The 26,284-nt window shown below is 37.7% G+C and overlaps 2 protein-coding genes across 3 annotated transcripts in view; one reads left to right on the top strand and one right to left on the bottom strand.

Moving 5' to 3' along the window:
• LOC115626183 (tyrosine-protein phosphatase Lar) overlaps positions 1-26,284 on the top strand; it is a 186,845-nt gene that overhangs the window by 143,345 nt on the left and 17,216 nt on the right. For both annotated transcript variants that reach the window (XM_030521462.1, XM_030521460.1), the window contains 9 exons: positions 11,786-12,022; positions 12,080-12,226; positions 12,294-12,569; positions 12,824-12,847; positions 18,507-18,607; positions 19,228-19,420; positions 21,370-21,520; positions 21,593-21,729; positions 25,728-26,024. In XM_030521462.1, the coding sequence (XP_030377322.1) occupies positions 11,786-12,022; positions 12,080-12,226; positions 12,294-12,569; positions 12,824-12,847; positions 18,507-18,607; positions 19,228-19,420; positions 21,370-21,520; positions 21,593-21,729; positions 25,728-26,024 (1,563 nt within the window). The remainder of the gene's footprint in view (positions 1-11,785; positions 12,023-12,079; positions 12,227-12,293; positions 12,570-12,823; positions 12,848-18,506; positions 18,608-19,227; positions 19,421-21,369; positions 21,521-21,592; positions 21,730-25,727; positions 26,025-26,284) is intronic.
• On the bottom strand, positions 9,367-10,593 carry LOC115626010 (protein screw). Its single transcript, XM_030521258.1, has one exon. The coding sequence runs from the start codon at positions 10,591-10,593 to the stop codon at positions 9,367-9,369; it is 1,227 nt and encodes a 408-aa protein (XP_030377118.1).

Raw genomic sequence — 26,284 nt, 5'->3', positions numbered from 1 at the left:
CAGTGGGAGTGGATGTGGGTGTGGGTTGGATTGCGTGAGTTATCAAATGAAAAGTACCTCGTACTTCATATTTCTGTCTTTTCTTTTTGGGGGGCATAATTAAATTAGAACTTTATTATTTTAATAAAACGGCTCAAGGCATACAACGAACGCCTTTTGCCATTGCCTTTTACTTATCCTTTGCCATTTTCCTTGCGAGCACATTTTGCCTTTGCTTTGCTGGCTGGTGGACACGCCTCATTTGTTGTAAGGCTCATTAATGTGATTATTTTCTATATTGCTTGCGCATGCAGGCAAATGACAACGGTCGCACTTCAATGCACAAATACGTTTATAAATATTTTATTTAAAATTACTTCGGGGCATTGCCGCATAGCCTGGACATCGATAGAGACCCAAGTGGCCCGCCCAGCCTAGCCACAGGCACAGCCCTCGCTCCTCTCCAGCCCAATGGTCGTTGGCAGTTAATTTTGTCCACATAGAACGAAAGCTGGCTCGCTGTTGTGTAGGCTCCTCGACAATAATATTGAGCATTATACCTTTATTTTTATTCGTCGGCGCGCCAAATAGTCCCTCAGGGCTTTGGGGCGATAAAGTAAAAAAGAAAGGCAACCTTAAGTTCCACTCAGAGAGTGCGGGCGTATGAGAGAGTAGAAAGCAAAAAGTGTAGTGGCAATGTTTCTAGAAGGGTTCATGTCGTTCAGCAGCGTCTGGGGAAATTACTTCATAAATGCGTCAGAACGCCAAGGCACGAGTACAACTTTGTATTTTCAAATGCCATAATTTGGCTTTTATTTGGAGATTGTGGCGGGGGGAGTGGTGAAAAAAAGAGGCTTAACAGAAATTGGCTTCGCCAATTGTCCTAATGGGCACCATTCGATGAATGGCAAACGCCAAAACGAGCTTAAGCGCCAAGTGGCCGAGCTTAGCCATTAAAGGACTTTCAATGCAATGTCACACAAAGGACTACAGCAAAAGGCACTGAGTGCTGTGTGAGTGCAAATAAAAAGGTGCGTAATTTGCAAGTAATTCGTTTCCCGTTTCAAGCGGAAAGATTGCCAAATAATTCCGATCGTCTAAGGATCGCTGCTACTACCTCCACATGTAGTCAAGTGCGGTTTATTTTTCTCACTTAAAGCAGACAATATCAAACAATGGTGTTAGCTGAAAAGTATACTCTTCATACTCATTATTTAGCGCAGACAATTGGGAATAAAGGGAAACAAACTACTGCTACAATTTCCATCTTTATTCTGTTTTAATTTTGAAAATGTCTCAGTATTTATACATACTTTTACTTATTTAATAGTTATTTTCTTTAATGTACTAACAACATAATGTTTTGATTTTTCTTATTCTCGTAACACCGTACTTATTATAAATTTACATGTTCTGTCTTATTCATTCCTGACAAGTTATGAAGTGGTTTTTCCTAAATATGTATATTATATTTATAATATTCTGTGAATCCTCACTATTTCTGAATGCATTTCTGCTGCTGTACTGCATTGTGTTATTTATAAATCATAATTCTTTTTAGCCTTCCTACTGGATTGCATTCTTTATGGTAACGTCTAGACTCTGTTCACTTTTGTGAACAATTTCACAGACAGTTATTGTTCATTGTCTCAAAAAGTGGTATTTTATTCGCAGCCCTTACTTTCAAAGAACGATCTTATCGACTTGTTTTCCAAGTAAGACGATCACTCGATTTCTTTGTAGACGAATTTCTTTAAACAAGGCAGATTGTTCACCTTCTTCCAATTCACTCCAATTCGATTGGTATTGACATTGCAATGCATATTTATGCATTTTGCATTAATTATCTAATTATTTACAAAATCCTGATAAAAATGAGAACAATGACGTCTAAATGTTTTTTAAATTTTATTTAAGTCCAATCAGCTTAGCCTTAGCTTCTAAAGGGTTATAATTGAGAAATAATCTTCTAAAATTGTATTTCTATCACTAATAAATTTCATAAATGAAATAAATTGTCAAATTTATTTAACCAATTTAATAACTGTCCACGATGTACAGTTTTAAATAAAAATACTCTGCTAATACCAACAAAAAGATAATTAGTTGATGTGCGAACTTGAAGTTTAAAGTTAATGGGCTTGCCTTAAACTTGGTTTAGAAATCACATTTAAAATACTCCTTTATATAACTTTAAAACTCAAGTTGTCTTATAAGTATTTAACACTTGTCAAAATCTTACTAACCAAATAAAAAGAGCATCAAAGGCGGCACGAATTCCTTGGAACTGAAACTCGCATGTCTAACGCGTCTTAGAAAATGCAAAATTATATTCAAGGCTTTACGTTTACTTTCTGTTCGGGGATTGCGCTTAAGTGCAGGCTCATTCCACGGTTTATTGAACGTGGAATTGTATGAAACATTTCAGTAAATAGTAGCCAATTGGGCTTATGACTGTTATATTGTCTTTTTATAGTCTCTTGTTAACTACATGTTCGTTGCGGAGCAGCTGCAGGTCTCTTTAAAGTCCACACTCAGCAGCAGGAACAGCGATAGTCTCGACTACAACTGTAATTGCTGTTGCCCATCATTACAATCGCCTCGGTGGCTGGTGGCTGGTGGCTGGAGGACCACAGCCACCCGCCAGCTCCGTCTGCCGCCTGCCGTCTGCAGCCGCCACTTGACGTGACCGAGCTTAACAATACAGTGGGAGTCTTTACAGCCCAATCGCCACCAGCAACCCGCCACCCGCCACCCAGCAGCTCGGCAAGTCGTTCGCTGCGTAATTATTTACTTGAGCTGTAAAACTGTAGTTAAGTCAAGTCAACTTGAAAGCGTTTTGCGAAAGTTTAATGTTTAAATTATGAGCTCGTCGCACCGTTGCGTTTGTCACACTCATCTCAGCTCTTTCGACTTAAGTCAGCGCCATTGCCATCGCCATGGCCATCACCATCACCATCGCCATCGCCAGTTCAGTGCAGTGCAGTTGAGCTCAATTCATCTCGCTTGCCGCAAAAGAGTTGACAGTTACTTTTCTTGCAAATGAGACAGTAATTGCCAAAAATGTGCATCACACTGGAAAGCAACTTGATCGAGGTCAGTGAAGTTTTTGCATTTACCGAGCAAGCGATAAGTTCTTAAGATTAGCGATGGGCACGTGACTATATTTTGTTTATTGAAAAAGTTGTAATTACTACTTAGTACCACTTTTTATTACAACGGATTTCATCTTATATTATTTAAACATATTGAATGGATTTATCGCTTCGTGTGTTCAAACGAATACATTTTCAGTTCGTGCAGTCAAAAAAATATAAATAATGGACCATTCCGTTTATCGCAGCCAGTTTCATTTTAATGTGGAATATATTCACTTTGAAAGGTTTTAGACAAAATTTAGGGTCCTAGTAAGAGGTCTTTGGTGCTTATTTAAAATTTCTCTACTACACCACTTAAACTACAATTAGACGTGAAAGTAGAAGTACTTAAATTTTTTGTAACAAATTTCTCTTTACTTATTTTTAAATAATAACAATATTTGTTTGAAAGTACAATTATGTAGTACTTTTGAAGTTCAACAAGTGTGTGTGCAAATAAGTATCTTTTTTTATAATTTATTATTATTTTGCTAGTGGACCTGCAGCTTTGGTCATTACACCATTACAGACATTTAAAACTGCAACTAACTGTGAAGTTTTGTGGCGATTGGCTAAACAGAATAGGAATTCAACATGGTGATAATAATGCTGAAATTTATTCACAGACAGAATAGACAAATAGAATCGTCTGAGCAGTAGTTAGAATATTTATTTACCTTTCTAGGAAAATGTTATAAGGCCTCTTCCATATAATTGAAAAGATTGCCTTCGTTGAAGAATTCGAAACGTTCTGCTCACACATTGTGAAACTCCTGGCTGTTTTCATAACAAAAAGTATAGCATACTTATGTGCGACATTTTTTGAATAGAACGTTCTGCAGGCTGCCGGATGTTTTTTGTATCGATATAGAGTCTAGTTTATTTACCACAGTCTTTAATTTTCTTCCAGCGCGAATAATCGCGTTTCTTTGAATTAAATATTTCAGAATAGGGCATTATGTAACTTTTTCAATGCACGCTGGCAACGCATCTCTAGTCGTGACTTTAACCAAAAAAACGAAAAAAAAGAAAATAAAGGAATTTTGTAACTCACTTCTTTTGTTCGGGCACTGAGGGCAGCCCATAAATGTCACTTTGTCGTCGACAGCGACAACGACAACGACGGCGACTACTTAAATTAAAGCATAATTAAATTAATAATCCCATTTGGCCGCGCGAAGCCAAGTCGAGAGTCGAGTCGAGTCGAGCACGCAGCAGTTGCGCAGCGTTTTGCGCCTTAGAAGCGGCCCTATGGGCGCTTATGTTGCAGCCCGGCAAGTTGGGAAGTTGGCAAGTTGTGTTGTGCCTTGGCCCGGTTTGGCCCTTCCTGCGCTTGCCATGTGTGGCAACGGAAGTTGCAAAATATGAAAATGACTGCGCAAGCGGAAGTGCAGTTGTGGCGTGCCACATGTGTGTGGCTGCCATGTAGCTGGGCCGCATTGTCTTGCTGCTGTTAATGGCTCGACTATGCCCTAGTCCACAGGTCCTTCTCCCCCATCTCCTTTACTCTCTCTACGAGTATATATTGTATATAGTCGCTGAATCGTTTGTGTTAAACACACACAAAAGACGTTAACGCTGACGTTGGCGACAACGTGCAGACGCACGCTTTTGGCCTTTGGCCATGCCCATGTTTTAAAAGTGCAAACCTGCCTAGTTGAACGTTTGTAGCCCCAGTTGTGTTGTCGCCGAGTTATTGTTGTTGTTGTTGCTGCTGCTGCTGTGATTGACTTTAACAAAATAGTTTGATGCTCTGCCCAACAGGCTCACTAACAGCCTCCACAGCCCCAGGACTCAGGACTCAACGACTGCGTGTGTAGGCCATTGCTTTTATTTTTTACGATGCTGGCAAGAATTTTTAATTTTCATAAGAGTTATTCAAACACACACACACAATAACAGCCACGCATACACACGCGTATGTGGCAGGAAGTCACAAAGTCTGAGGTACCCTAGATGTATGCTAGCTTAATTTTTATTACGGCACACAAAGTGTTAAGGCGTTCCAACACACACACAGATACACACTTGAAACCCTTTCTTCTCCCATTCTCTCCCCAGCAACAGCATCATATTCTGGCTATAATGTCTGTAATATTCCGGCGTTGCAAACGTTTAGCTGTTTAGCAAAGTTTTTGTGTTCAGTTATCGATAATGTAACTGAAAACATACTTCAATATATCAGTTCATGCTCATATTCACACTCTCCTGCTCAAGCTTAATGTGTCCCCATAAAGAGAAGTAATAATTTAATAAATTATGGAAATAAACAGAAAATACAAATTGTTTCTAAAAACGACACTTTAAAATATCGTAGAAATCAGGACATTGAAGGCTGCAGACTCAAAGCAGTTCAAATATATTTATTGTGCTCTTAGGCTAGTGGTTGGTACTTTCAGATAATCAGATGGCTATCCAGAAAAGGTTGAGTAGCGGCTATGGCAGTTGAACAAAACTCTGATTGCGAAAAACTTCGAAGAAAGCGAACTTTAATGCTGATTATAATATTTATGTTAAAATACACAAAATTTGCTTTAAAGCCTTAAAGCTTAATCAGGGAGGAGTACTTCAAAAAAAGGCAGCAATGTTAAATAATCAAAGTTAAAACTTTTGACTTTCAACTTTCTGTTTTAAAAATAAATATTTCACACTCTATAGCCTGGCATTCGCAGTACTATGTTTAATCGCAGCAGTGTGTGTAAAAAAATCGAAGCTGTTTGAACGAGTTTTTGCGGAATCGCTCATTAAAAGGGAATACAGTTTTTGCTCAACTTTGGCAGAATCAGCGGCTTACGTATGTTAGTCAAAAATGTTGAATGAGAGTTGCATTCATCCATGCATACTCGTATATCTGTGTATATGTTTTGTGCTTTCTCTATTATTTTGAAGCTTAAAAGTTGTGGCACGCCATTGAAATACCTTGAATACGTTTGATTATTCGCCATTTGAAATTGTTTATATTGGCATGGCTTTTAATCGTTATTTGAAATGCTAGTATGTTGCGCTTGCCTCAAACGATGCAACAAGCGTAATAAATGTGCAGCAATACAAGCCAAATAGTATGCAATAAATTTCCAAACAATCAACATTGATGTACGAGTACGCGTACGCGTATGTGTGTAGGTGAGCGGCAGCAACAAGAACAAAAACAAAAACGCATAAAACGCGCAGTTACAACATGCCAGACCTAAAATGGTGGCACTAAAAACCGCGCACAACAATCTACCAGATACATCATTTTTAGTTGTACGACGAGTATTGCAGACACATTTCATTGCTTTTTTATTTTTTGTTTTTGTTGTTGCCATTCGTAACAACAAACACCAGAAAAAAAAAAACAGAAACAGAAAAAAGAATAGAAACAATAATAAACACAACCCATGTTACGGCTGATGTGTTGCTCGGTTTTGCAACATTTAGCACTGCCTCTGTATTTTTACAATTCATATCGTACATATATAGCATATATACTTTATGCTATAGCAGCCGGAGCAACATGAGTCATTAAAATGATTCACTCAACTGTAGTCGCTTGTACAATATATTTTTAGTGGTTTTCTTTTTCTTTTTTTTTTTAAGTGGAGGATGGGAGTTTATTGTGCGAGTCAGAAAGCATTAGATGTTTGAACATAGTTCCCCTGCATCACATTTAATTCATAACCTTAATCTATTATTTTGATTGATTAACTTTAAAATCTGTCGTCTATACTCGTATACCGATATCCAATCGGTTGTCTTGCATACCAGGGATACTATGGTTAATATATTTTCTTGTACAATATATTTTTTAAGTGATGGGTGGGAGTTTATTGTGCGATTCAGAAATCATTAGATATTTGAAAATATGTATTATTAATTAATTCATAACTTTAATCTATTATTTTTATTTATTTTATTTTCTTGTACAATATATTTTTGAAGTTTATTTTGCGAGTCAGAAAGCATTAGATATTTGAAAATATCTATTATTAATTAATTCATAACCTTAATCTATTATTTTTATTTATTTTATTTTCTTGTACAATATATTTTTGAAGTGGTGGTTGGGAGTTTATTTTGCGAGTCAGAAAGCATTAGATGTTTGAAAATAGTTCCCCTGCACCACAATTAATTCATAATCCTAATCTATTATTTTGTTTGATGAACTTTTAAAATCTGTCGTCTATACTCGTATACCGATATCTAATCGGTTGAGAGCTTTCTTGCATACGTGGGATGCTTTGGTTAATTTTGTGTGTCTTGGGGTTATAAAAATATAAATTTTGCAGTCAAAGTTTGTTTGTTTTAGCCAGCCTTGAATGGCGGGCATCGCATTATACACACATTATCCACATTACCATATAAAATGTGGCCATAAAATGAGCGTAAAGTGGCAGGTCTGGCAGTGCATTTATGTTACCTTCTCCTTGATTTTGATGGGCGCCAACAGAGGTGGTACTACGGCGAACGATTGGTGGCGGCGCAACACATGAAAATTAACACTTTTTATATGATTTTAAAAGCCATATAAAATTTACGACATTGCCATGTCGAGGGCGAAAACAACACAGCGGGTGGGGGGCGGCATCAGGCATGTATCTAAGGAGGCGTGGCTTGCAATCTCCACACATCTATTAAATATCGAGCACACTTTTCCGGCATATTAAGCTAATGTGAATGACACATATAAAGAGTCATAAACTCAGCATGGCATTCATTCGGCTGATGTATAGTATACTATACAGTTCAGCCATTATATTTATATGGCTAATAAACAATGAAATATGTAGACACACAGTCGGTCGGTCGGTCGGTCGGTCGGTCGGTCGGTCGGTCGGTCGGTATACTCGTATGCATAAGTTAGTATGCGAATGCAATGCATATCAAAATTGCGCTCTTAAATTAACATTTATGAATACATTTTTTGGGGCAGGAATCGGCTGGATGCCTGATGGAGCGATTGTTAGTTTGTTGATTTAAAAATATTGATTGAGTCCATAATTAGCCAATAGCTGCATAAAATATAAAACTCGTTAAGTTTGTGATGGCTATTCTGGCCCAGTTTTCAATTATATGCCACAAATTTGACAAAAAATATGCAACATTTTGCTAAACATTTTAAGTAAATGAACGAAATTATTATAAACTATGATGTCAAACCGTTTTCAAAGCCTTATTTTAGTCAGCAAGATGCTTATTGTAAATATAAGATGAAAAACTTGCCTTTTACCAGAAACGAAAAGGTAGTCCGAATTGTCGAAATCGATTGAGCAGCTTTGATTTACGATTTGCGGAATTAATTCTCCAATTATATGAAGGACTTTTTTGGCTTAGTATGTATGTGTCAAATGGCGCCTTAATATCAATCCAAAATGATATGCAACGGGCTTAAATATAAATAGAGCAATTTAAAGACTAGATTTTACAAGAAAGTGGATATCGTGAAGTAACCGTTAGCTTTGGAAAGCTAATTAATAAAACTTTACAGTCAGCTGTTTAGAAAATTTAAAATGAAAATGCTTTTCACTGAATACTGTACATATAAAATTTAGTTTTTTACCAACCATTAGAGGAATGCAGGCTAGGCAATAGATATGGGGTTTTTAATATGAAAAGCTTCAATGAACATTTTTAATAATCTGCTTAGAAAAATCAGTTATTTAAAATCAAAATCAACTTATTTAATTTTTTTTTTAATATGTATTTGTTAACGGCAACCGACTTAAATATAACTAAAGCAATTCATGGAATAGATTTTACAAGAAAGTGGATCAAATGAAGGCTTGATTTTAAAGGACGAGGTATTATTAATATCAAAATATAGAATATGAAAAAAATAGAATGGAACTGTTTAATCAGCTGCTTAGTGAAATAAACTATATTTTATTGCAAAAGAAAGTTCATAAAAGTGCTAAACAGCTTTTATACTTATTATTAAAAAAGTCAATTTCAATTTATTCACATTTCTTAAAACATTACGAATTTACTAGTGAGATAACTATGTCTTAATGTCAAGAGCATATCCTTTTCTACATAATTGAACAAACAGGAGAAATATTAAAATTTAAACAACAATTGACAGTGTTAAACGGGAAAAATTACATACAAAAAAAAACTTAATAAACTAACTTTATAGAAGTTTTTTATTATTTATTATTAAAAATGAAAACTTAATTACTTTGCCTTAAAATTAGCTTCAAATGGCATTTGAAATTGTGGGTTAATTAGTGAATTCTGAAAACAAAAACCCCTAAGCCATAAGCCGTAAAGTCTAATGACAGCCACATTCCCTGGCGACCGCCTTCTGGTACTTAGTCAAATCGATGATATCCTCGCTTAAATAGCGCAATATGGTAATGGCGCCGAGGACGGTGGGCACACAGCAGGGTTTGGGCAAATGGGGCTGCTTCAGATGCATCAAGGTCTGTACAATGGCATGATTTGTGGCATTCATTTTGGTGCCGAGCGGAAAATTGCAGCCACCGCCACAGAAATAAGCCTCGAACTTTTTGGGCGCTATCACCCAATTGTGCATCTGCAGCTCTTTAAAGTCCACCGTGAAATTGAGACGCTCGCAGGACTGTGGGGGGCGATAATGCTCAACGGGAGGCGCTTTCATCATACCACTCGGTAGCGTGGCTTTTCGTTTGTGCAGCTCGCGTTTAAAGCGCAACTTTTGTATCTTCACCAACAGCTCGGGGCCGTTAAAGTAGCCCACAATATAGGGCTCCATACTCGAGAGCCCCGAGTGCGGCGGCATAATGCCACTGTCCAGGGCACTCAGGTGTACCTCATCCGCTTCAGTCACCGATATGCGCACCTCGTGGCCCTGCTGTAGTTGCTCCAGCGTCTTGTGTTGCAGCCAAAAACGCAATGTTTGCGTCAAATTGAATTCCAGCCAGCCCTTGAAATTGGCAGTCGTATTGACCGAATGCAGTATGCGATAGTTGACAATATTCGTGTCCTGTTGTCTGGCATAGAGCCGTCTGTATATGGAAATTGTCAGATTCTGATTGCCAGCATCCAGACTGGGCTGTTTGTACACCCGCAACATGGCCTGCACGAGTGTCAAGTCCAAGGGCACATCATTCGTATTGAAAGTTATGTGCAGATCCGTGTGGCATTCGTTGCGTTTCAAGCGACTAGAAAAGGTCAGGATGCTGTTACAACTGGCTATCTCCTGACGATCCTCGTTGGAAATGAGTATGTCATCATCGACGGAACGCTTGTGCCGCTGATGCAGCACCTCCTCTGGTTCCTGTGACTCGCTTATCTCATTGTATACCTCCAGCAAAAACTTTGATGCCGAATTTCGCAAATTCGGCTGCTCCAGACGCTGTGGTCGATCGCCTAAGTCGAGTAGATCCAACATTTCGAATTGCTCATTAATCGGCTGCTGATAGAGCGGTGGCTCTACATGACTATCCGTTGTTATAAATGTGGTGGCCTCTAAACAGCGAAAGCAAGATACGAGCACCAAAATTAAGCTGAATATCATGATGTTATAGTAACCAATAAGTAACTGAGTACCACTGACGAGCTGGCAGGCACTTATATAGAGACTCAGGTAGACAAGCTGCCGTCAACAGCTGTGTCAACAGAAAGTGTTGTATCACAGGTAATATTCATAAACTGGCCAATAAGTTTGCCACTAAACAGCTGAACTGAAGGGCAGAATAGCTACCCTTGTCCAATTGACCGTATTTTCCAGTTTTTATGGCCCGTTTTATTACTCCCCATGTAAATCAAATCAAACGCTGTTATGTGAAAACAAGCATAACGTTTGGTACAATTTTAATGTAGAAAAGAATCAAACAGTGATCTAGAATAATGGCAGATGATAGTGCGAGGCTAATTGATACCTTTTTAGATTATGAATAGCTCTTAAGCTGAAGAACTGAAGGGTAACACAGTAAAAAATTTGATAAAATGATTATTAAAACAAAGGCACCAACGGCTTATAAACAGTTAAACTGAAGGCCAATAAGCTGGCCAGTTTCATAAACCGTAGAACTGGCAGCTTAGCTAATGAGCCGCAGAACTAAAGGGTAGGTTAGGTTAGGTTAGGTTAGGTTAACTAAAGGGTAACACAGTAAACCCTTTATAACTGAGCAAATGATGGCCAATAGTTTATAAACAGTAATGCTGAAAGCCAATAATCTGGCCAATAAGCAGGTTTATAAAACGCTGAACTGTCAGTTCAGTTAACGAGCCGTAGAACTGAGGGGTAATATAAGTAACCCTTTTATAACTGATCAAATGATAATCAAATCATAAGCACCAATAGTTTATAAACAGCTAAGCTGAAGGCCAATAATCTGGCCAATAAGCAGGTTTATAAACCGCTGAACTGTCAGTTCAGCTAACGAGCCGTAGAACTGAGGGGTAATATAAGTAACCCTTTTATAACTGATCAAATGATAATCAGGTTATAATTCAGGTTATCTTAATATTCTCTATGCTGTACCCAAAAGGTCAACGAAGGTAAACTAGTTTTTATTGCTCTTCTAGGGGTAGCAACAAATAATGATTAGCTACTACCCTCACAGTTAACTCAACCCTGGTGCTTACCTTATCTTTAATATGTATCTTAAGAATGTTAACTTTAACTAGATGTTAAATTAAATCAACGCCTTTTAAAACGTATCTATTCCACGTTTCTTAATCGCTTTATCTTCTTACCTTTGCAGGCTTCTTGCAAATCGAAAACAGTCGCGAAGAGGATCAAGGCAAATACGAGTGTGTGGCGGAAAATTCCGTCGGCACCGAACACTCCAAGGCCACAAACTTGTATGTTAAGGTGCGTCGCGTGCCGCCAACCTTCTCACGGCCCCCAGAGCCCATTAGCGAGGTGATGCTTGGCTCTAATCTTAATTTGTCCTGCATTGCCGTTGGCTCACCCATGCCGCATGTTAAGTGGATGAAAGGTAACAGCAACAACAATCATATGTAAACATTATTAACCCACGCCACTTTCCCCGCAGGCGCGACCGATTTAACACCTGAAAACGATATACCCATCGGACGCAATGTCCTGCAGCTGAGCAACATACAGGAGAGCGCCAACTTCACGTGCATAGCAGCCTCCTCGTTGGGCCAAATCGAGGCCGTTTCGGTGGTGAAGGTGCAATGTAAGTAGCAGCAATTTTTGTCGTCGCCCTCGGATTTAATTGAATGTCCACTCTGTTTTGATTGTAGCGCTTCCCACGGCACCAACTGATGTACGAATTTCGGAAGTAACCGCCACTTCGGTGCGGCTGGAGTGGTCCTACAAGGGTCCCGAAGATCTCCAATACTATGTCATCCAATACAAGCCAAAGAACGCCAATCAGGCCTTCAGCGAGATAAGCGGCATCATAACCATGTTCTATGTGGTGCGTGCTCTGAGTCCCTACACCGAATACGAGTTCTATGTGATAGCTGTGAATAATATTGGACGTGGACCGCCGTCGGCGCCAGCGACTTGCACCACCGGTGAGACAAGTGAGTATCGAATGAAAGATTAATCGCCACCACCAGCAACTAACTCTCACTCTTTTACTCACTTACATGCTGCACGCCCGTACAGGATTTTTATCCATTTTGCTTTTAAGTTCATGTTGCCACTCTTGTTTTTTGGTATTTGGTTTGGTTTGGCTTTTAAATCCTCTTTCGTTTGTGCTATTAGAAGCTCTCTAGAATAACCCTTTTTCCAAATGTTTTTCTCCACTCAAATGCTGCTCGTTTAGGCGATTTCTCATTTGGTGGCACAAGTAAGTACCACACACCACCCAGACGATGTCTAGCACTTGCCGTAATCCATTTGGCAAACAAAATGTTATGTCTGTCGAAAAATTGCCAAAACAATTTCAAAACCAATTGCATACAAAAGCGAGCAGAGCCCTAAATATTGACCGCAAAAAAAAACATGCCGAATGCTGAACTCGGACGCGAACGACTTTTGATTACACTTTGCATGGAGTCTTTAAAGTAAAAAGACTTTATAGAGAAAATGTATAATTATTTGTGACTAGTTTTCTAAAATGAAGCCCCATTATTGGTTTTAATTAAAGTTAGATTGGGGGTATACTTACGAAATTCGATAACAATTATGTGCTGGGCAGACACACAAATAATTAACAACACATTTATTCTAGAATATTTGTTTTTACTAATAATAAATAATTGGCCTATTTCAATTACTTGCATCAAATTCTATAGCAATTCTATATTAAAAGGTAGTGTCATGTTACAGCTTATCCTTTCGGGAGTTCATTTTCTGAGACCTGCTTGTAACAGCTAAAGAATATGTGTTCAAATTATTTGATCGCAAAAATATAATAGTTATTGGGCACGGATATTACGCCTTATCCACTTCATCCATAGATGCTGAACAAATATGCGAGAAAATTGCATTAAAAAACTAGCCTTTGAATAGGGTTTCTGTAAATTAAAGCTAGCATTGCCAAGCCTAACCCCTGAAATTAAACCGGATAAATATTGTTCTACTGTTTGGTTACGATATCGCAATTAACAAAATTGTGCTACAAAGTGTGAGTTTTGTCGCGATTGTTTCTTTGACGAAAGTAAAGTCAGATAACACATAATTTATATACCCATTGGGTAAAAAGGGTTATATTAGGTTTGTGCAAAGTATGTTACAGGCAGAAGGAGGCATCTCCGATTCCATGAAGTATATATTCTTAATCAGCATGAGACTATTTCGTATACCTGCAAGCCATTTCGCCAGAAAGAAACAGGAATTGTATAAAGTGACTTCATTTTCGAAGAGAGATATTTTTCTAATCAAAGCCCATCTCATTTTGTTGACTCTGTCACTTAGGGACATGGGTTTTTTGAAAAATTAGATGCCCAAATATTTGTAGCTGTTGAATTGCTCCAGCAGCTGGTCCTACAAATTGACACCAGGACAAAGGGACCTGTTACATACACAACTAGCTTCGGGGTACACCAGTTGTATGCAGAGTATTGGAAAAGATTGTTGTAGCTTTACACAGAGATAGAATCAAAGGTAAATGCAATGTTTAAAAATCGTTGCATACGCAGCTGCGCACGAATTCGCTAATATATGCCTGACTGTGTGTGCGTATATGTGTGTGTGTCTGTCTGTCAGTCTGTCTGGGCGGAAAGAAGCGAGAGCTCACGTAGCTGGGAACGCGTTAAGCGTGCGAGCGGCGAACATCGCATAAAGTTTGCATTGTTATGCGTTCGTTTCAATGCGCATCAATGTCTTTGTGGGTGTATTTGTGTGTGGCAGTGTGCGTGCGCCTGTGTGTATGCAACGCTATTTTAGCATTGGAAATTGCGCGTAAGCGTGCGCTTGTCTACCACTCTGCCGGTCCGTCCTGCCTGCCTGTCTGTCCTGCCTGTTTTTTGTAGCTTGTCGTATAAAAGTTGAAAACTTTTATTGCTGCAATTATGCTTATCGCTTGCCCAATATCGTTTCAAAATATTATTTCGATAGCTACGTTTATGGCCAAATAAGAGCAGCAAGGGTTGCAGCAGGTCATGAGTTGGTAGCACGTGTGTGCACAGAATCGGTTAACTCGACATGTTTTAGGTAGAAACAGCAGCCGATTTGGCTGTTAGGTAAGAAGAAGAAACTGCAAACAGGCTCTAGGATGCAGAGCAGCCTTAAACAAACTATATTTTTTGCGCAGCTTTAGCTATTACTAAGATTTGAACTTATCTAATTATTATCTAATTGCTATCACGATATCTGTCTATCATTTCTTCCATCGCTATTCGATTTTATCGAAGCTTTAAGAGTTTCGTGTCTAGATAGGATTGCGTTCTTATTTTTGCATTTTTCCAATCTTTTGAAAGTTTGTTTGCTTTCAGAAAACAGTAGTAATTCATTGTTGTCTTCGTTTGTTTGCAAATAAAAAATTGCAAATAATTTGATTGTAATTTCATACAATAATTTGTAAGAGAATAGTTTAGGACAATTAATAATTTAATTTGCTAATAATTTGGTACCGGTTCGCTTTCGTTTTCTATTCCATTCCACTCTTTTGAAAGTTGGTTTGCTTTCAAAAAACAGTAGTAATTCATTGTTGTCTTTGTTTGATTGCTTTTCAAACATAAATATCAAAAGTTACAAATATTTTGATTGTAAATACATACAATAATTTAAAGGAGAATAGTTTATTCAGGTGTTGTTTATGCAGAGGCTATTCTCTGCTAATTATTTGGTAGCGGTTCGTTTTATGGATGGAACTCCATCACCAACAACATCACAAAGTGCTTTTTTTTCATACAATCAGTACACCATTCAGGGAGCCCTGTCTTAATGCAGTATAGGGCTGCATATTAAGTTTCAAGCTTAGTAGTAAATTCCGTTTGGTACAAAATTGACTTTCAAAATATTTTAGTGCAAGGATAATTAAGGCTTTGCATTGCTTGAGTGCTGCGAAGCCTTTCCCAAAGCGTGAAAATGTTGATCCATCAGCGCTCCCCTACTCGCTTTCAACAGCAGCAGGCAAGCAGCCAACCAATCGCAAATCGGTGCGCACTTTTAAAGCCCCTTTTATCTTGGCCTTTGCAAATTCGCCTACACGAGCTGGCTGTCTGCAGCAACTTGGATTCAGGCGACTCTTTAACAGCTCCTTTCGTCATGTAATAGGTCATATGGAGCTGCCTGCACATGTATGGCCTGCATGTTGAGGGCGGCGTGGTTGCACGAATATGTATGAGTGTGTGTTTGTTTGTGTGTGTGTGTGTGTGTGTGTGTGTCGTAAGAATTTAGTGCTATGTGCTATAAGCAGTAGGCGTGCGCAAGCATGCAAAGGATACATATTAATGGAGCGTAACCGTATGTAATGTATATGCTCTTAAATGCAGCTTACGTGACGCTCTCCACACGCACATGCAGACCCAGCCGGTCCTCCTGGCGCTCCTATGTCCTCATAGGTAGGGGCTGGCAAAAGACGGAATTCAGGCATCCGGGCATCCGGGCAGACAGGCAGGCAGGCCACCAAGCCACCAAGCAGGCAGCCATACAACCTATTGCAATTTTTGAGTGGGGCATGTGCTGCATGCAAATCTTGACTCTGCCCAGGACCAGGTCAGGCTCGAAACGGCACACACAGACAGAGCCACACTAACACTTATGTAACAGATGAGATGCTTGCGATATAAATTGTGGGCAAAACGCTGCAGTAGCACATGTACTCGTACTATAGATATTGCAGTAAAATTGTGGGAATTGGAATTTATTGATTGGCCATTAACCAATTGAGCAACAAGACAAGTAAAAAGCAAATGTCCAGCCAAGCTATATAATTGGTTATCATACTATATTAGAGCTGTAATCAAACCATAGAAGAACTCGATTATGAACAAAGATTGATAAAGTGGACGAGTTTATCACACACAGAGCTGCAGTCAATAAAACAGCACTACCTATTATAGAAATCTGTCCTTGATGGAGTTTTGATTGGCTACTCAGCGATTCAGGCAATGTCTTAACTTGTGATTGTGAAGAAACAACTCGTTTTTAGAAAAATGTTAAAGTTTTTTAAACAATATTTTGAATAAAAGGGGGTCTTCATTCAGTAGCAAAAGTGGCACTATTATTCAGAACTCTCGCACCTTGCTTTGGGGATCCAGCCGCAGAATTCCTTAGCTACAGAAGAAAGAAAGAAATATTCTTTCATCACGAATATATTCTACTGGACACACTAGTCTGGCGACTGCGCAGCCCTCAATATATAATGGAATTTCTTCTTCCACACAAGGCAGCTTCTCTGCATAAATAAATTGGTTCACAACAATCGAGCTATTAAATATTAAAACTATATTAATGAAGATTTGAGCCGCCGACAACAAAGCCACACTTCCACTAATTCAAAACTTAGCAAGTTACAACAAATAGATCTGTAGTTCTACTTGCTTTATTAAGGCTTTAAAACAGTTCAGAATGTAGATGTACAAATAGGTGAGTAGGCATACTATTTGGTTAAAATGATGAAACCAAATACTGAGCCCAACCACTCTCAAGACGCAAGCCCTGCCATTCAAAGAGGGGGATCTATAAACTGAATGATGTGATTACTCCACAAACACACACACACACACACACACAGCAACGTTTTGTACGATTAATGCATTCGAAGGAATCATATGTTTATTGGGAATGTGATGGAGAAATGTTGGCAGTGGGTAATACAAAACCTTTTGGCCCTGGGCCGGACTCTCCATACGCATATTGTTTTGCAGAGCAACAACAACTATAACAACAAGAATCAGTTTTGTGTATTGCTCATTATAAATGCAAAACTCGGACTATAATGCCGTTCTGCTGTTCTGCGACCGTGTCATGACGGCAGCAGCAACGTTGCAAATTTTCACATTAACGGCCAAAAAAGTTGCGGCCACACGGCCAGACGGCCATAGTATGAATAGACGGATACGGAGATAGATGCCGTATGGACACGCAACTCACGCTTCGGCCAACAGAGTTCATTGGCGAAATTGTGATGGATGGTTGTTTGCTTTCGAAAACATTTGTGCAGCCGTAATATGAGGTTTGATGGTCCAAACTAAATCTGACTCTGGTCAATGCTTTAATGCATTTAACAAATTGCATGCGAGTATGCATGTTTGGCATTTGAAACGGACAACAATTCGGACAGCGCAATTGTTGAAGGTGCAGCTAAATGGGACCGAAGTCAAGTGAAATGAAACGAAATGGATGCTATTTTTGAATAGAAATGCAACTGACTGCAGAGGATGGTTGAAAAAATCTTGACAGAAACTTTGACTTGACAGTGGCTGAGGCAGAGCTTTCTTGCAAACTCTTTAAGGGGGCTAACATTTTTGGACCAGCTTGAAAATGCTAGCTGTTACTTGTGGTTATTAGTTGATGTGTGGCTAGCTTTAAATTACATTTAAAAAACGCTGTGGAAAACGAAATGTTAGAGCCTTTACAAAGCATTTTTTTATAGTGGGTTTACATTTACGTGGAAATAGTAAAGAGTAGTATTTATTTGTTAGGAGTGTAAATATTTGTTTGTTTAAATATTTATTTGTGAGCAGTGGAAATATTTAATATTCAATTTAATTAGAAGCCTCGATAGATTTATGAAAATATTGTATACAGTTATATATATATGGAATAAACTTTCCTAAAGTTATAAACTAAGGTTCCATCACTACCCGTACCCGCTTTGTTTGCAGTATATATTTTGGGGAAAATCTTTGACTCAAATATCAACTGATAGCGCTTAACTTGTAAGCCAATAACATGAGATCAGGGTTCTTGCTCCACAGGCACTACAATAACGTGTTTTGTAGCTGGCACAACAATTAACTGGTGTAACTAAAGCAAAGATAAACCCTTTATTAATCCCATCGATAGGCCAGTAACTGCTTACTCATCCATTCGTTTCGCTCTCCTACTTTACACAGAAATGGAAAGTGCCCCTCGTAATGTACAAGTGCGCCCGCTCAGCTCATCGACCATGGTTATTACTTGGGAACCGCCAGAGACGCCCAATGGACAAGTGACCGTAAGTACCTGGCATCGAGCTCGCATATTAAACCTCAAAAGCAATAGCAACAACGAACGGAACGAGCAGCTAGCCAGCCAGCCAGCCAGTCCTTCCACCGACTACCACTTTGTCACGTCGACAGTGGCAATGGCAGTGGCAGTGGCTAGGAAATTGCCAAATGCCGTTAGCCATGTTTGGAATTTGGACAGCAGAGGGAGTCGGGCGAGGGAGCGAGCGAGTGAGCGTTTAAATGCAAATATGGAAATGAAATCAAAGCAACACGACTCGACACAACTCGGCTCGGCTCAGCTCGACTGGGCTGGACTGGACTGGCAGCCATTTGATCGACTAAATTGTTGAACCACAATTGTTGTGGTCGAGAGTAGTGTAGTAGTTGCAGCGTACGACCAAATTATAAAGTTCAAAATCTGAGACCACAAGCAATAATTCTTGGTTATCAGTAGTCAGTCAATGCGTAAATATTTAAACAAATATGCAAAGTTCAAATGACAATTTGGCTAACAAGCTTTGGCTTGTGGCCTATGCGGCCTATGTGGCCAGCAATTAGACGCATTTATATGAAACCCAGCCCCACTCATTCCCCCACTCTCACTCTCTCTGTATCACTCTCTTTGCAGGGCTACAAGGTGTACTACACGACAAACTCAAATCAGCCGGAAGCCTCTTGGATGTCTCAAATGGTTGATAACAGCGAACTGACTACAGTATCTGAGTTAACACCCCACGCCATCTATACGGTGCGCGTGCAGGCGTACACCTCCATGGGTGCCGGTCCCATGTCCACACCGGTCCAGGTGAAGACACAGCAAGGTGAGCAAATTGATAGAGCAATCAGCTTCAATTAGGCATTATCATCGTCATCATCGCCATCGCCATCGTCATCATCATCATCATTGTGCAGTGGACAGCAAATATGCGCAATTTAATTGCCCAATTCAATCGTTGTGCATAGATCACACCAATTATTTAATTATAATTCGAAATGTCGGGCGAAATGTCTGTCGTAGTAATGAAATATTTATGCCTGCCTATGTAGCTATTACACATGCATACATACTTACATATACAGATATTGGTGCTGAATATGTGGTTATGGCCTCAGGAATATACACAGATACATATGTTCGTTATTGTGGGCTGGGTTCGCACACGACAATTGCATTTGTCGTACTTCAATATGCAAGCTAAGTTGGTAATGCATGTTCCTCATGACAGTGTGTGTGTGTGTGTGTGTGTGTGTGTGTATGAGTTCAACTTAAAGCGCTTAGTTAGTCGCATATGCTAGTTACTTAGTTACCTAATGCGCTTAGGCTTATTGAAAAGTTCTATGCTGTTATGAATTTCCTGAACCAAACCCCAATCTCAAATGCGTTTATTTGAATATGGCGTATTTTCCGATTTTTGGCCAAACTCAACCCGGTTCAATGAAAAATTAAATACATAGGCTATAGAGGTCGCAGAACATTTAAGTTTATTACAGATAGCTCGAAATATTGATACTATTGATAGCAGAAGTTGTTTTCATGTTAAATACCGGCCTTTTCGAAGGACAACTGTCTCTACATAAAGAAGAATATAAGCAATTCTTTATTCATGCAATTCGCCTTTGAAGTCAACTACCACCGGATTTGAAGAAACTTAGTAGTGCATCCTAAAATGTAACTTATTGTTCAAAACGAATATGTAACTAACATTATTTTTTACATTTTATATTCGATGCATAACAAAATCCAAAAAATTAAAGTCTAAATTTTAAAAAATAGGTTGAGTAGGTTAGTCAATCATTTCAAATTTTATAAACGAATAATTTTATGTTTTGTGACTAGTAAGAGTTTTTCTTGTCGCACTAGGAAAGTCAGAAAAATTAAGAAATAAAATATCTGTACAAATTGTTTGGCATATGAACAGAATCCGCAGTAATAAGTAGGTTCAAGTAAATGAAAGTTATTAACTATTTTACAACAACTATGCAACGATTTATACCATTTGTATTGTATATATCAGATTCAAAGATGAATATGCAAAGAATTAGCGATGTATTGTTTTTGTTTTAAAGTTTTTTTCTGATATATTCCATCAACTTAGGATCCATGTTACTTTTAAGTGTATGTTGAGGAATATTCAGAGCAACTTTAACGGCTTTGCACTGGTTCTGTAGGCAAGGACTATATATAATGTACATATGTCATAGATTAGATTATATTATAACATTTAGATTATATTCATTTAACTGCTTAGTATAACTTACAGTTTTAGCAAACTTAGAGCTTGAAATCGCAATAAACCACAAGAAACAAAGGCGCATAGGCTTTTAAAGGTTTTAATGACATTCCCTTGATTTTTATGTAAACTCAGGTGCAGCTGATGAACTCATCAATTGTTTAGGATTAACTCTAACCAGGACATGGTTATTCAACTCTCACATTACCTCTCTCATCCAGAACCCTACAAATGCGTACCACAATCAATTTCGGCTGAGCCCATTTATTGCCACAAACAGGCAAATAACAAATGCATGTTTGTTAGTACGAATATGTAGATATCATCATCTGCATACCATCTGCATGATGGTGGGGGAATAAATATAAATAAATGCCACATTGATTTGTTTGTATTTTATTTAATTTCCGTAATTTCCGTTTCATTATTGCCAACCAAACAACCACCGAATCGAATCGTATCGAATTGAATTGAATCGAATCCCAACGAAATGAAACGAACCAAACAAACTTGGCCAACATTTACGCACAACTCGCCAGGTGTGCCATCACAACCGAGCAATTTCCGGGCCACTGATATCGGCGAGACCGCAGTGACACTGCAATGGTCGAAGCCGACACATTCCAGTGAGAATATTGTGCATTACGAGCTTTACTGGAACGATACATACGCCAATCAGGATCATCACAAGTGAGTTTGACAGCTTCAGCCAATTATAAATACATCTAAATACATACTACATTGATTCTAATATGCATTTAGGCGCACTTCGAACCTTGAATCCTATACGCTTGATGGTTTGTATCCTGATACCCTATACTATATATGGCTGGCAGCGCGTTCGCAACGAGGCGAGGGCGCCACAACACCGCCCATACCCGTCCGCACCAAGCAATATGGTAAGTCTGCGATGGCATTATATTAGAAATAAGGTTAGGACCCAACAACTACGACAACCAATCAATCACATAACTAAGCTGTAGCAGTCGTACAAGTTTCTATAGTCGGCTTTAAGATTAAGTGAAATGAATGAAACGAAATTGAAATTGAAATTGCGTTCCAATTGTTCCAATAAACATACATATATAAATATACAATTATTATATATAACATACATATTACCATATGCATATGTTTATATGCCCATATACAACGCCTATCTATATATACATATGTATACGTAGTTGATTATTTCGTTCAAATCCCCCTATATTTATACATAAATATTTCCCATGAAGTGTGTATGTATGCGAGCGTGTGTGTGTGTGTGTGTGTGTGTGTGTGTGTGTGTGTGTGAATTTATGAAGTTGTTTAAAGCTCACGTGGAGACAGGTAATTGCTGGTTTGATTATACGAATATGTGCGTGTGTGTATTCATGTGTTTGTGTGTGTGTATGAGTTCTGTATGTATTTCAATTTATTGTACTATTCTATCTAAATATTGATATATTTATGAATAATACTCGTATATATATATAGTATGTTTGTATTGTTCTGGTCTTGCAATTTATTAAGAATTAAGTTTTATATAAACACTACATAGAATACATATACTCTACATATACCATACATATACTATACATTTACTATATATATACTATACATATAAACCCATCATAAACCAGCTAATGTACACAGTCTACATACATATACAATAATTTATGCATACACTATAAGCCACACATCACAATTAGACATTATACAAGAGCTTAGGCTACCAAAGCTGTGGTCAGACGCGCAAATAGTTTGCGCTCTTTGTCACTCTTTTTACAAATCGAACAAAAGGATCGTTTGTTTTTCCTTTTGAAAAAAACAAAATTAAATTCGGGCTTTTAAAGCTATTTTTATTTATTTTCAAATATTTATTATACAAATTCCTTCACAGGAATGAATTAAGAGATTCGCTTTAAAGAAACTCAACTGTTTAATTAGAAATGTTTCTGTCTTTTGACTGCAAGATCTAAGATATTGGTCAGACAGGCAAATTACTATACAAATTCTTTCACCTGTTTGTACAAACCAATTAAAACTAGTGTGGTTTATAAATGGTTCTACTTTTATTTAAAAAACTTAATTTGCTTATTTAACCAATTCAACCAAATCAAATAAGCAAATTGTCATACAAATTTTTCAATTTCTTTGTACAAACTATAAAATTTGAACATAAAAATCTTTAGTTCAACAACGTTTCTTTTTTGTTACTTGTCTGCAATCAAGAATTAAGTCTAATTGCTGTACAAATTCATTCTATATTCTTTGCTTAAAAATTATATTGAACTTTTGTAACATTCAAACAATTGAAGTGCAAAATATTTGCCCGCCTAATCATTAATTGTGATCACACAAGCAAACTTGTTTATACAAATTCTGGCAAACAAACCTTGTAAATAAAACCTTTTCCCCTATCTTTCTATCACATTAGACAAGTTTATGTGCAAAATATTTGCCCCTTTGACCACAACTATAGATATAGTTATAGTTATGAAAAAATTAAAGCATAGCCAAGAGAATGACATTTGGAATCAAATGTTGTTCAGAAGCAGCCCGGAGTATGCAATCGAAAGGTTTTTAGCCATTAATATAATGGATATCGTTGTTTACTTAATTCCAATTTCACAAAACTATGCAGCAGGAAGCAAACTATAAAGAAAATACAAACCTGAAGTATGCAGTGTTTCACAAAATTTGCAGTAGGAAACAAATAATCAAGAATGTGTAAACTTGAAGTGAGCAATTTGTAAGCCTTATTTATTTACTAAACAAAGAAAAAATGCTGTCGGATATTAAAAGTACAAACTATAGCAGCAATTCCCAATACCATGTATGTGATTTATGCAATTGAGAGATTCGATTATTATTATTATCGATTCCACTAAATTCACAGAAGAAAGCAAAAGATAAGTAGCATGCAATCAATCATAGACCTCCCTATTTATTAGATTAGTAAAGAAATAATTATTTTCACTAGCACAAGAGTGTTTAGCAGCAAAAATAAAAATCTGAAGTATGCAATCGAAATGCGAAACGTGAAACTCAAGCGAAATGAAATCGATTGAATGTCTAAAATGCTCGCGGGCTGCTTTTCCAAATACTTAGCTGCCTCGGAGATTTGTTGATACACCCGATACCAACAATAACAATAACAACAACAACAACAACAGCACAAGTAAACAGAACCACACCACAGTCGAACATATTGTTTTATTGCTCTTAGCAATGCAATGCAGAGAATGTTTTCCGTTTTAAAAACTATATTTATTTGAGCATTTAAGTGTTAATAGCTGCCTGAAATGTATGTTATGAATGCACTGCATTTTAAATACTTATGTCTATACTTGTATAATCGTGTATGTATTTAACTATTTGCTCTCGTTTAATGATTTCCTCCGTTCTCTGTTTCAAGTGTTAAGCCATGTAAATTATTCCAGTCTGGTCCGCATGTGTGAACTACTATTCAAATGTCAAATTTTAAATGCACTTTTGCACCAACAGACCACTCTGCACAAAACCACAAGCCAGTCAGTCACTCCGTCAGTCAGTCATTTAGTGAGTGAGCTTTTAATAGACATTGATTTGGAATTAGACATACAGATGTACATATGTACTCGTATATTCGACTCGACTCGGCGGAATGTATATTTGTTGAATGGGCATTTGCGTAGAGAGGCGGAATGTCGTAAGTGCCGAGGAATACGAGTATGGTTTTGATTTCCGCACGTTTTGCATATGATTTGCGCATAATTATAGTTTAAATGGTTATTTTAGCAACGATTTTGTGGCTTTGTCATGGATACTCGTATGTATTGAGACATTGCACAATGGATTTAATGGCAGAGCTGCAGATGAAGAAATCCCTGCGATATCGTTTCGAATTTATATGCAAATTGTTTAAATAATTTCGATTGCCTGCTATTTGAAATGGTTGTGGCTTGAAAGCCATGTTCAGCCCAAATGTATTTAGTTTTTAATTATTATATACCTATATTGTTGTATTTATCTTTACTCTGCACGCTTTAATTATTTAAAGAACATTTATTTTGCACTTTTAAGGCCAATGCTAGTTAGTTATTTTTATGATTACAATTATTTTTCAATTCGTGTCGTCTTCCAGCAAATGAAAAAAAAAACAATGTACCCCGCCCACATGGTTTATGCAAATCAATGTTCATATCTGTGTATATACAAACTATATATATATCTGTTTGTGTATGTTTGTATCTCTCTCAGCAAGCTTTAAAATTTTCTATGAATTATGTAAACTAGAGATATTTTCTCTACAAACCTAGTTGTTTATTATAGTGTCTGAGTGTCTTTCTAATCGTACCAGCATGTTTTATTTTTTATAAAAAGAATTAAGTATAATAGTTAAATATTTTTAAGCTATTAGTTGCTAGCAACATTTTTAGTTTAGCTGCCTCATATACTAAGTATAATTCTCTCTTAGCTCGTTAAAATTTCAGCTGAAAATCGTTACCAAAAAATATGCACAATTATTTATGACAACAGCAAAAAAAAAAACAAAAACAATTAAAAAAGCAATTGTTGATTAAAAGGAAAAGCAACATTATTTGCATAAACCATTGGATATATCTATATAAATACTTATATTATTGTATGTCTTGAGATTTCATTTAATTAATAATCGTTTTATTTTCAATATAATACATCATTATGCTTTACCATTTCTTTATCGTTTCATATTTTGGTTTGATGTTCCATAAACTTTTTCGTTGGTTTAACGCTAATCGCTGAACGCTACTACCTACCACATGTTTCTCAACTTATGCAACCTAATGTGTTTTTTTTGCTACAACCGCAATCAAAAATAAAACAAATCTATGCACAAAAAAAAACAACCACACAAAAAAATACGTTCCGTTCCCATCTATGTAATTAGTACCAGGTGCACCGCCACGCAATATCAGCGCTATTGCCACCAGCAGCACGATGATCTCCGTTAGCTGGCTGCCACCGCCCATTGAGCGCTCGAATGGGCGCATCATATACTATAAGGTCTTCTACGTCGAGGTGGGTCGGGAGGATGGTGAGGCGACCGTTAGCACACTCAATATAACGCACATTGTGCTCGACGAGCTGAAACGCTGGACCGAGTACAAAATATGGGTACTAGCCGGCACCTCTGTGGGCGATGGTCCGCGCTCCCATCCCGTCATTGTCCGCACCCAAGAGGATGGTATGTATTCCAATTGAAAATTCGCGCAAGCGTAAGTCTTAATTGAATCGTATTCTCTATTCCTTTTCATTTCATTATTCTCGTCAATCAGTTAACATTTTCATTTTGAAACCTTTGATATAGTTTCGGTTTATTATTACAACTTATTGGTTATCTATGTATATCTACAAGCATATACCTCTCATATGTACTAATCAAAGAATTTTGTACAATTTTTGAATTTTGGAAACGAGCATCCACTACAGGAGCTGCTGGAACTC

Source organism: Scaptodrosophila lebanonensis, unplaced genomic scaffold (genome assembly GCF_003285725.1).
Source record: "Scaptodrosophila lebanonensis strain 11010-0011.00,11010-0021.00 unplaced genomic scaffold, SlebRS2 tig00000080-arrow-pilon, whole genome shotgun sequence".
Classification (NCBI taxonomy): Eukaryota; Metazoa; Arthropoda; class Insecta; order Diptera; family Drosophilidae; genus Scaptodrosophila; species Scaptodrosophila lebanonensis.
Note: the sequence above shows the minus strand (reverse complement) of the source record. Positions and strands in the feature narration are given on the sequence as shown.